General features: G+C 48.0%; 1 protein-coding gene across 1 annotated transcript; it reads right to left on the minus strand.

The window, feature by feature from the left end:
- Window positions 1-333: 333 nt before the first annotated feature.
- Window positions 334-12,500, minus strand: LOC145339122 (alpha-N-acetylgalactosaminidase-like; the record flags this gene model as incomplete). The annotated part of the gene is made up of 4 exons (XM_080183568.1): window positions 12,322-12,500; window positions 7,686-7,876; window positions 6,029-6,203; window positions 334-511 (listed from the first exon to the last, which is right to left on the minus strand). Coding segments are annotated over exons 2-4 (508 nt in total), but the record flags the coding sequence as incomplete, so codon positions are not given.
- Window positions 12,501-12,514: the final 14 nt, after the last annotated feature.

Below are 12,514 nucleotides of genomic sequence, written 5' to 3' on the forward strand. Positions count from 1 at the left end.
TAAGGTGCGGGGAGGGAGGTTCAGAAGTGATGTTAGGGGTAAGTTTTTCACTCAGAGGGTGGTGAGTGAATGGAATCGGCTGCCGTCAGTGGTGGTGGAGGCGAACTCGCTGGGGTCTTTTAAAAGACTTCTGGATGAGTATATGGGGTTTAATGAGATTGAGGGTTATAGATAGGTCTGTAGGTTGGTAGGTGATGTGGTCGGCGCAACTTGTGGGCCGAAGGGCCTGTTTGTGCTGTAGTGTTCTATGTTCTATGTTCCTCGGCAGGAAGGCTCAGGGAATGTTTACTCTCTCAGCGTGGGCCTGGTTTGGCCGGTGACTCCCGCACTCACCCATAGCCTTGGTGGAGGAGTTGGAATAGCAGCCATCAAACTTCAACATGTCCACACCCCAAGAGGCAAAGGTGCGAGCGTCCAACTCAATTTGGTCCAGTGTGGTGCCTGGATATCCACCACAGGTATAGGTGCCCAGATCTCCATAAATGCCAAGCTTCAAGCCTTTTGAATGGACCTGTGAAACAAGATGCAGAGAAACACCTCTTTTTTTTGTTGGACAAGGCTATTAAAGGGTTACAGAACCATAGAATCATAGAAAAAAACTACAGCACAAACAGGCCTGTCGGCCCACAAGTTGTGCCGACCTTATCTCTACCTCCTAGGCTTACCTATAACCCTCAATCCTATGAAGTCCCATGTACTCATCCAGAAGTCTCTTAAAAGACCCTATTGAATTTGCCTCCACCTCCACCGACGGCAGCCGATTCCACTCACCCACCATCCTCTGAGTGAAAAACTTACCCTGACATCTCCTCTGTACCTACTCCCCAGCACCTTAAACCTGTGTCCTCTTGTGGCAGCCATTTCAGCCCTGGGGAAAAGCCTCTGAGAATCCACCTTATCAATCCCTCTCATCATCTTATACACCTCTATCAGCTCCCCTCTCATCCTTTGTCTCTCTAAGGAGAAAAGATCAAGCTTTCTCAACCTATCCTCATAAGGCATGCCACCCAATCCAGGCAACATCCTTGTATATCTCCTCTGCACCCTCTCAATGGATTCCACATCCTTCCTGCAATGGGACGACCAGCACTGAGCACAGTAATCCAAGTGGGGTCCGACAAGGGTCCTATAAAGTTGCAGCATTATATTCTGATTCCTAAACTCAATTCCTTGATTGATGAAGGCCAGTACGCCATACGCCTTCTTGACTACATCCTCTACCTGCGAAGCTGATTTGAGAGTCCTATGAACCCGGACCCCAAGATCCTTCTGATCTTCCACACTGCTACCCTTAATATTATATTCTTTCATCCCATTTGACCTGCCACAATGTACCACTACACACTTATCCAGGTTGAAGTCCATGTGCCACTTCTCTGCCTAGTCTTGCATCCTATCAATGTCTCGCTGCAACTTCTGACATTCCTCCAAACTATCCACAACACCACCAACCTTTGTGTCGTCCGCAAACTTACCAACCCATCCCTCCACTTCCTCATCCAGATCATTTATGAAAATCACAAACAGCAAGGGTCCCAGAACAGATCCCTGGGGCACTCCAATGGTGGCCGACCTCCAGGCAGAAAAAGACCCATCCACAACCACTCTCTGCCTTCTGCAGGCAAGCCAGTTCTGGATCCACAAAGCAACGTCTCCTTGGATCCCATGCCCCCTCACTTTCTCAAGAAGTCTTGCATGGGGGAACCTTATCGAACGTCTTGCTGAAGTCCATATAAACCACATCCACCGCTCTTCCTTCATCAACGTGTTTAGTCACAGTTTCAAAAAACTCAACCAGGCTCGTAATACATGATCTGCCTTTAACAAAGCCGTGCTGACTACTTCTGATCATACTATACTTCTCTAAATGTTCATAAATCCTGTCTCTCAGGATCCTTTCCATCAACTTACCAACCACTGAGGTTAGACTCACTGGTCAATAATTTCCTGGGCTATCCTGTTCCCTTTCTTGAATATAGGAACCACATCCGCAATCCTCCAATCCTCCAGAACCTCTCCCGTCTTCATTGATGACACAAAGATCATCGCCAGAGGCTCTGCAATCTCTTCCCCCGCCTCCCACAGTAACCAGAAGTACATCCCATCCGGTCCCGGCAACTTATCTATCTTGATGCTATTCAAAAGCTCCAACACATCCTCTTTCTTAATGTCCACACACTCAAGCTTTTCAGTCCGCCACAAGACTGCACTACAACCACCAAGATCCTTTTCCACCGTGAATACCGAAGTAAAGTATTCATTGAGCACCTCTGCTATTTCTACCGGTTCTATACAAACTTTCCCACCTTCACATTTTATAGGTCCTATTCCTTCACATCTCATCCTTTTACTCTTCACATATTTGTAGAATGCCTTCGGGTTTTCCTTAATCTTACCTGCCAAGGCCTTCTCATGACCCCTTCTGGCTCTCCTTATTTCCTTAAGTTCCTTCGTACAAGCCGTATACTCCTTTAGATCCTTAACATTGCCTAGCTCCCTGACCCTTTTATACACTTTTCTTTTCTTTTTGATTAGATTCGTTACAACTTTCATGCACCACGGTTCCTGTAACCTATCATAGCCTCCTGTCTCATCGGAACGTTGTCGCGCAGAACTCTAGACAAACATTCCTTGAAAATCTGCCACCTTACTTCGGTACATTTCCCCGAGAATACCTCCTTCCAATTTAAGCCTCTAATTTCCTTCCTGATGGCTTCATATTTCCCCTTCCTCCAGATAAACACTTTCCTAGCTTGCCTGATCCTATCCCTCTCCAATGCTAGTGTAAAGGAGATAGAGTTATGATCACTATCCCCAAAATGCTCTCCCACTGAGAGATCTGACACCTGTCCTGGTTCATTAGCCAGCACCAGATCGAGTACAGCCTCTCCTCTCGTTGGCTTATCCACGTACTGTGTCAGGAAATCCTCCTGAACGCACCTAACAAACTCCTCCCCATCTAAACCCTGACCCTAGGGAGATTCCAATCGATATTTGGGAAGTTAACATCTCCCATCACGACAACCCTTATTATTACACCTTTCCAGGATCTGTTTCCCTATCTGCTCCTCAACATCCCTGTTACTATTGGGCGGCCTATAGAAAACATCCAGTAAAGTTAAAGTTATTGACCCCTTCCTGTTCCTAACCTCCACCCAGAGACTCCGTAGTCAGTCCCTCCATGGTATTCCTCACACACACACACACACACACACACACACACACACACTATCACATCAAGGCAGAGCTGTGACACAGAGCATTCGTGACTCATTTGTTTATTTATTAGTGTCACAAGTAAGGCTTACATTAACACTGCAATGAAGTTACTGCGACAATCTCCTCGGCGCCACACTCCGGCGCCATTTGGGTACACCGAGGGAGAACTTAGCATGGCCAATGCACTTAACCAGCACATCTTTTGGACTGTAAGTGGTAACTGGAGTGCCCAAAGGAAACCCATGAAAACACAGGGGGAATGTGCAGACTCCACAGAGACAGCGACCTGAGTTGGGAATCGAACCCGGGTCCCTGGCGCATGTGGCAGCGGTGCTAACCACTGTGCCACATGTTGCCACCATTTCAGCAGGGTCAAAGGACTGAATGGGCTCCTCCTGCTCTGGGGTCTATCTCCAGCCATCTTATTTTCTCCGGCCATTATATCCGCCTCTACTACAATCTCTGACAGCTTGTCCCAGACACTCACCACACTCTGTGTGAAATTTTGTCATTCATCTTAAATCAGTATCCTCTGGTTCTCAAACCTTCTGTCAAGGGGAACAGTTTCTCTCCATTTACCCTGACCAAGCAACACAATACTTCTCATTAACTCTTTTCTTAATCTTCTCTTGTCCAAGGAGAACAATCCCAACTCCCCCAACCAAGTCCCTCATTCCTGGGTCCAATCTAGGAAAGCTTCTCTGCATCCTCTCTAAAACCTTCCCCATCCTCCCAAAGTATGGTGCCCATGCAGAGTTGGGTGCAATGGGCAGCTGGAGAGCACAATGGTTAGCACCTCTGCCTCACTGCGCCAGGGACGTGGGTTCGATTCCCAACTCAGGTCAGTGTCTCTGTGTAGTCTGTACATTCCCCCCGTGTTTTCATGGGTTTCCTCTGGGCGCTCCAATTTCCTCCCACAGTCCAAAAGCTGTGCTGGTTAGGTGCATTGGCCATGCTAAATTCTCCCTCGGTGTACCCAACAGTGTACCACACTGCCACTTTTTAGGAAGGCTCGCTGAACCACAAGCCAAACAGGCGTTGGCGAGGTCAGCGGAGGGAGCTTTATCCCTGGAAACAAAGACCCCGGGGACCCAACTCTCACCTACCAAGAGTTGTCAGCCAATCAGAACCAGGTGGCTATGGGCTACGCCGCGAGGACAGACAATGGAGTCCCCAGATTGTGCAGTGACCCAGGCCACAGGCAAGTCATGTGGGAGTGGGGTCAACAGCCAAGGAAATTAGGGGTGGGTGGGGGTGTGGGAAATGGGTGTGGTGGCTCTCAGCAGGGCGTTCATTTTTAAATGTTGCAAGGCATCATAACTGGAGTGTTATTGAGTCAAGGACTGCCTATAATTTGGGTGGAAACAAAAAGAAAGTAGGATTGATGTACACCATATTATCACTTAAGTACACACCTTAGCAGCCACTGTGCGCGGCACAGTGGTTAGCACTGCTGCCTCACAGAGCCAAGGACCCGGGTTCAATTCCCAGCTTGGGCCACTGTCTATGCGGAGTTTGCATGTTCTCTCCGTGTGCTCTGGTTTCTTCCCACAGTCCAAAGATGTGGAGGTTAAGTGGATTGGCCATGCTAAATTGCCCGTTTGTGTCTAAGATGCTGTGTCAGAGAGTTAGTGCAGACTTAATGGGCTGAATGGCCTCCACCTGTGCTGTAGGGATTCCATTATTAATAGCCACATGGAGCAATGATGATGAAAGACCCACTTTGTTGCTGCACGTTCTGTGTGATTCTGCAAAAGCAGGTCAGGCTGAACCATTATAAATAATCAGTTAGGCCCCAGCTGGGGTGCCGTGTCCAATTCTGGGTGTCACACACTGGGGAAGCCCTGAAGAAGGGGGTGTAGAGGAAAATGTAGCAGGGATGATGGACTACAGTTCTGTGGAGAGAAAAGAGAAGCCGACACCGTGTTTCGCACAGTAGGGAACATCGCGAGGGAAAATTACACAGATTGTTCAAAACCACGAGACACGGTTTCCTTTAGGAAGAGGGTCAGTAACTAGAGGAAGCAGATTTACTAGTCCTTGGCAAAATGAGAATTATTTTACCATGAAACCACTGTCGATTATCGGAAAAACCCACCTGGTTCACGAATGTCCTTTAGCGAAGGAAATCTGCCGTCCTTACCCAGTCTGGCCTACATGTGACTCTACAGCCACTGCAAATTTGGTTGAATCTCAACTGCCCTCAGGCAACTAGGGACAGGCAATAAATGCTGGCCAGCCAGCGACAGCCACGTCCCACAAATAAACTTGCCTGGTATGGTGGGGAGGTCCTATGAGGAGAGACTGAGGGATCTAGGGTTGTTTTCGTTGGAAAGAAGGCGGCTAAGAAGGGAATCTTATTGAAACATATAAGATGATTAGAGGTTTAGATAGGGTGGATAGTGATAGCCTTTTTCCTCGGATGGAGAAAGCTAGCACGAGGGGGCATGGCTTTAAATTAAGGGGGGGTAGCTACAGGACGGATGTCAGGGGTAGGTTCTTTACCCAGAGGGTGGTGAGGGATTGGAATGCCCTGCCTGCTGCAGTTGTAAATGCGTCTAGTTTGGGGGCGTTTAAGAGATCTCTGGATAGGTTTATGGACAAAAAGGGATTGGTATAGGCTAGTGGGTCATTGTTTTTGTAACTGGTCGGCGCAACATCGTGGGCCGAAGGGCCTGTTCTGCGCTGTAATGTTCTATGTTCTATGTTCTATAAAAGAAACGTGCACATATACACAGACGCACACACTCCGAGGGGACAGGGAGGGAGAAACAAAGAGGCACAGGAGAAGAGTAAAATCTTGACTCACGTATTGAGCCAAAGCTTTAATTCCACTAGGGAATCGTTGGGGATCAGCAACCAGCTGTCCCTGCGAATCCCTCTGCAATGCTGCCCAACAGTCATCTATGTTCACGTACTCGTAACCAAGCTCCTTCCAACCGTCCTCTGCCAAACGGTCAGCCATGTCCATAAACAGGCGTTCACTGTTTGCAAAAAGGACAGAGTTAGATTTCTTGCCCATCAGTTTCAGCGTGAGGCACTGCCTGCAGAAGGCCCAGCCCAAGGCCCAGGCCTTAGCTCAAATCCCAGGCCCCAGAGCAGCGAGGCCCAGCCCCAGCTCACAGAGCCATATGCGAGGCCCAAGCTGCCAAACCACTGTCCCCAGGTAGAGGCCAGAGTTGGAATGTTTGTTTACAAGTGTAACTGAGGTGTCAATGTGGTTCAATGGGTTCAATTACCACTCCAGAGACCCGAGGGCCTAATCCATAATGATTGCAGGAAGATTCCCAGCTTGGAGGCCTGAGGTGATAGTTAAGGCAGAGATTGTAGTGGGAAGCTCCCTAAACTGGTAATCTGGCCTTCAGACCCATAGCAACGTGGTTAACTCATAATTGAACTCTGGAACATTTATCCCAGTGAGAGTCAGAGTGTGTGGGACCCGTACCCCAGTGAGAGTCAGTGTGTGTGGGACCCGTACCCCGCTGAGAGTCAGTGTGTGTGAGAGCCGTACCCCAGTGAGAGTCAGTGTGTGTGGGACCTGTACCCCAGTGAGAGTCAGTGTGAGTGGGACCCGTACATCAGTGAGAGTCAGTGTGTGTGGGACCCGTACCCCAGTGAGAGTCAGTGTGTGTGGGACCCGTACCCCAGTGAGAGTCAGAGTGTGTGGGACCCGTACCCCAGTGAGAGTCAGTGTGTGTGGGACCCGTACCCCAGTGAGAGTCAGTGTGTGTGGGACCCGTACCCCAGTGAGAGTCAGTGTGTGTGGGAGCCGTACCCCAGTGAGAGTCAGTGTGTGTGGGACCCGTACCCCAGTGAGAGTCAGTGTGTGTGGGACCTGTACCCCAGTGAGAGTCAGTGTGTGTGTGGGACCTGTACCCCAGTGAGAGTCAGTGTGTGTGGGAGCCGTACCCCAGTGAGAGTCAGAGTGTGTGGGACCCGTACCCCAGTGAGAGTCAGTGTGTGTGTGGGACCCGTACCCCAGTGAGAGTCAGTGTGTGTGTGGGAGCCGTACCCCAGTGAGGGTCAGTGTGTTTGTGGGACCCGTACCCCAGTGAGAGTCAGTGTGTGTGTGGGACCCATACCCCAGTGAGAGTCAGAGTGTGTGGGACCCGTACCCCAGTGAGAGTCAGTGTGTGTGGGACCCCAGTGGGAGTCAGTGTGTGTGGGAGCCGTACCCCAGTGAGAGTCAGTGTGTGTGGGACCCGTACCCCAGTGAGAGTCAGTGTGTGTGGACCCGTACCCCAGTGAGAGTCAGTGTGTGTGGGACCCGTACCCCAGTGAGAGTCAGTGTGTGTGTGGGACCTGTACCCCAGTGAGAGTCTTATCTTGGATTATTCTGGCTGGTTGTGGCTGATAAGACGGTGGGATATTTGCGGGGCGAATGGGGCTGAATTTAACTCCCTGTCCAGTTTTCAGTTTGATGTTTGTGAGGACTTTCTGCTGTGAGGTTCAGGTTCCGATCTCACCTGATGCAGTTTTCAGGATCAGTGCTGCAGTCAACATTGCAGCGGAAGCGTTCCCATGCCAACCATCCCATAGGCGGGGTCCTCATTAAGCCGTTATCCAATGAAAGCCCGCAGGTGGCAAGCACCAAGGTGAGGGACACGACCTGCATGCCCATGTCTGCCAACGAAAATCACCAACTGGATTCAACAACCTGTAACATCAGCAATAGAAAACACACAGTCAGACAGGCACAGGAGAGAACAGCACAGAAAGCAGCCATTTGGCCCATCCTGCCTGTGACAGCTCTTTGAAAGGACGACCAATTAGCCCACTCCTGCTCTGTCCCCGTCAAGTGGAGAATTCTGTTTCGGTGCCGGATTACTTTAGAAATACTTTAAAATAATTGTGTTTAATAGATTTTGCAAAGATAACTGAAACTCAGATTTAAAGCATAATAAAATTTATTTCCAAAACTAGTTTTGTTACAAAACTCGCAAACAATACAAAGAACAAAAGACCTACATTAGACAAATACAATACTTTGGCCGAAGGGGAATCTGGGGATGCGATAGCATTTCAAGTTTTCTCTGTGGATCTCGAGTTTTGTACCAAAAACTTGGACAATTAAAAAATTTGGATATCTGAGATGCAGCCCAGCACCTAACATGATCAAATTTAAAATTTAACTTGTCAATCTACTCATGACAACATTCTCAAATCAAAATATAATCTGACACGTTAAATAATGGTTTGTCATTCATCTGTTCAACTATCAGGAGTATACTCAATAAAAGTGGCTTCCTTGTTGCTTAGCAATACAAAACCATACTTTTAACTTACTCAGCGTTTTACGAGGAGGCTGGGACCAGTTTTTCTCGCTGGATGCGGATACAAACATCTGGCAGAATTCCCAGCCCAAACTCCTTGTTCTCAAATATAAATTTACATAATTTGTTCTTTTAAACAATGGACGGTTTCATACTGTCTCATGTTCAAGTTACATTGTAATAGAATTTTCACTTTTTTAAGTCAATTCTCTGATACAAGGAAACTTTGGGCTTATAATCAGTTACTGGGAAATTTAACAGCTAACTTCTAATGCCCTTATTAGTTTTTGCACTTTATTTTCAAAACCTTATATTAAAATATTAGCTGCTTAGTTCCCTACGATGGGTATTATGATTAAATTCCCTTCATCACCCTGTAATCCAGTAAATCTTCACCTCTTTAAAGTATTTATCCAATTCCCTTTTGAAAGTTAACATTGAAGCTGTTTTCTTTGCGTCGTTCCAGATCACAACAACTTGCTTTGAAATAATTCTCTTCATAACACATCTGATCCTTCCGTCCATGCCATTCAATCCTTGGCCTCTAATCCACTCTGTCAATACCCTCAGGATTTTGTATGTGATTAATTTTTAACCTGCAGCCCCAGTGACCTAATAGATGAGGCAGAAAGGGTGAGGCTATTTTTGGAGCAGCACAGTGGTTAGCACTGCTGCCCCACAGTACCAGGGACACAGGTTCGAGGCCGGAGCCTTGGGTGACTGATTGTGTGAAGCTTTCATGTTCTCCCCGTCTCTGCATGGGTTTCCTCCAAGTGCTCTGGTTTCCTCCTACAGTCCAAAGTTGTGCAGCTTAGGTGGATTGGCCACGGTAAATGCCTGGAGTTACAGGGGTAGGAAGGGGGTGGGTGGGCCTGAGTAAGGTCATAGAAGGAGGCCATTCGGTCCATCGAGTCTGCAGCAACCACATTGCCACACAGGCCCCATCCCCATAACCCCACAAATTTACCCTGACACTAAGGGGCAATTTAGCATGGCCAATCCACTTAACCTGCTCTCTCAAAAACTTTGTGCAGGCTCGATTGGTCAAATGGTCTCCTTCTGCATGATGTGGATGTGCCGGCGTTGGACTGGGGTAAACACAGTAAAAAGTCTGACAACACCAGGTTTTAGTCCAACCGATTTATTTGATAGTAAACTCACAAGCTTTCGAGAGTTCTCCATTCACCTGACGAAGAGGGAGTCCCCTCGAAAGCTTGTGAGTTTACTATCAAATAAATTGGTTGGACTAAAACCTGGTGTTGTCAGACTTTTTACTCCTTCTGCACTGCAGGGATTCTATGTTCTAATTAATCACCTCTTACTCTTGCAAACCCTGGTGGATATAAACCTAGCCTGCACAACCTTAATTCTTTGAGACAATCCAGGTAACAGTTTAGTAAACCTTTTCTGATCTGTTTCTAATGCATTTACATCTTTCCTTAAATAAGGAGACCAATACTATATAAAATGCTCCAGATGTCTTCTCACCAACATGGAGAATTCTCTAAGGCATTCCCAGTCACCAATGACGTCAAACAGGGCTGTGTGCTCGCACCCACACTGTTCAGCATGATGTTTTCTGCCATGCTAAATGATGCCTTCCAGGACAGTGTTGCTGGAATCAGCCTCAAGTACAGAGTGGATGGGAAGCTCTTCAACCTGATCATAGAAATCATAGAAAAACAACAGCACAAACAAGCCCTTCGACCCACAAGTTGCACCGATCTTATCTCTACCTACTAGGCTTACCTATAGCCCTCAATCCTATTAAGTCCCATGTACTCATCCAGAAGACTTCAAGCTATTACCAAAAAGTGAAGGAGACTGTTCTGAGAGATTTCCTCTTTGCCGATGACTGTGCCCTGTATGCTGGCTCAGAGCCAGAGATGCAAGTCAGTATGGACAAATTTTCCACTGCTTGTGATAACTTTGGACTCACCATCAACATTAAAAAGGCTGAAGCCATGCACCAGCCTGCTCCTCATGCACCGTACACAGAACCCATAATCACAATTGAAGGGCAGAAACTACAGGCAGTGGACCAGTTCACTTATCTTGGCAGCTCCCTCTCCCAAGCAGTGACTATTGATACAGGAGTTAACTGCAGAATAGCAAAGGAAAGTTTGCTTTTGGTAGACTGCGCTCACTGCATGGGAACGTCCATACAGTGGAATCAGCCCAGCAACAAAACTGAAGGTCTACAGCACCGCGGTACTCACTACCCTCCTGTATGCCTGTGAAACGTGGACTGTGTATCGAAGGCATGCAAGACAGCTCAATCATTTCCACATGACTTGTCTTCACAGAATATTACACATCCGATGGCAAGACAAAGTACCAGACACTGAAGTTCTCTCTAGAGCAAGTCTACTATCAGTCCACACACTGCTGATGAGAGTGCAGACCCGGTGGGCAGGTCATGTCATCCGTATGTCAGACGAGCGCATTCCCAAGCAGCTCCTTTTTGGGGAACTCTCTGCTGGAAGACGCTCGAATGGAGGGCAGAAGAAACGTTTCAAAGACACACTCAAAGCCTCTCTGAAGTCACTTGACATTGACACGATCACCTGGGAAACGCTGGCACAAAACCGCCCTACCTGGCACTGCCTCATCCACAAAGGCTGTCAAGCTCATGAAGCAAGGTGTATTGCTGAAGCACAACTTAAGCGCGAACTGCGCAAGTCCAGAGCCACCAGCGCAACAACTACAGTGTCTACACAAGTCTGTCCAATATGTGCCAGGATATTCTGTGCCCGAATTGGCCTGATCAGTCATCTTCGGACACACCGCGAGCAGCCTCAAAATGATTAATGGTGTCGAGGTCCCCATCGATGACGATGGACGAACAACAACACCAATGCCTGTGCAGCTGAAGCAAAATCTCCCTACATTCCCCTCACAATAAACAAGAACATTCAATTAGCTTTCCTAATTACTTGCTGTACCTGCATAATAACGCTTGTGATTCATGCACAAGGACACCCAGATCCCTCTGTACCTGACAGCTCTGCAATCTCTCACCATTTAGATAATAACCTTCTTATTTATTCTTCCTGTCCCTAACCGGCAGACTCCAGCCTGTGTGACTTCGTACTGAAACCCATTACCCTGCCAACCCCGCAAAGAGGTGTGTGTGTGTGTGTGTGTGTGTGTGTGTGTGTGTGTGTATGGGGGAGGTGCTGGCGGAAGGGGTAAAGAAATCACTGAGTTGTTAAAATCTCAGGCAGAATAGGCACCTGCACTCACTTAGGGAGAATACCCCCTCTGTCTCTCCTAGAGAGAGTACCCTTGCTCTCCCTCTTGGGGAGAATATACCCACTCTCTCTCTCTCTCTCTCTCGGGGAGAATACCCCCCTCTCTCTCTCTCTCTCGGGGAGAATACACCCACTCTCTCTCTCTCTCTCTCTCAGGGAGAATACCTCTGCTCTCTCTCTCTCTCTCTCTCGGGGAGAATACCCCCACGCTCTCTCTCTCGGGGGAAATACCCCTGCTCTCTCACGCTCTGTCTTGTACTGCTGCTGCCAGTGGCCCAGGTTCAATTCCCAGCCTGGGTTACTATTTGTGTGGAGTTTGCACCTTCTCCCTCTGCATATGTTTCCTCCGGGTGCTCCGGCTTCCTCCCATAGTCCAAAGATGTGCTGGTTAGGTGGATTGGCCGTGCTAAATTCTCCCTTAGTGAACCCGAACAGGTGCTGAAGTGTGGCAACTAGAGGATTTTCAAATAACTTCATAGCAGTGTTAATGTAAGCCTACTTTGTGACGCTAATAAATAACCTAAACTTTAAAAGACTCTCCTACACTCTCTCTCTCTCTCAGGGTGAATACTCACTGGTTCTTAATGTTTTTGCAGTGTTCAGTTTTTGAGCGAAATCTCAGCTTGCTGCTCTGTTCAGTGCAGCCGATCACCTTCCTCATACCATATAATCAGCCATTGCCAGCACCCAGCCTGGGCTCAGTCTCCTGACCCAGGGAACTGCACAAACCGCTCCCTCTGAACCACAACCAACGCTCCTTCAGCAACA

The sequence above is a fragment of the Carcharhinus amblyrhynchos genome, unplaced genomic scaffold (assembly GCF_965287045.1).
Source record: "Carcharhinus amblyrhynchos unplaced genomic scaffold, sCarAmb.v2.hapA chromosome_334, whole genome shotgun sequence".
NCBI lineage: Eukaryota > Metazoa > Chordata > Chondrichthyes > Carcharhiniformes > Carcharhinidae > Carcharhinus > Carcharhinus amblyrhynchos.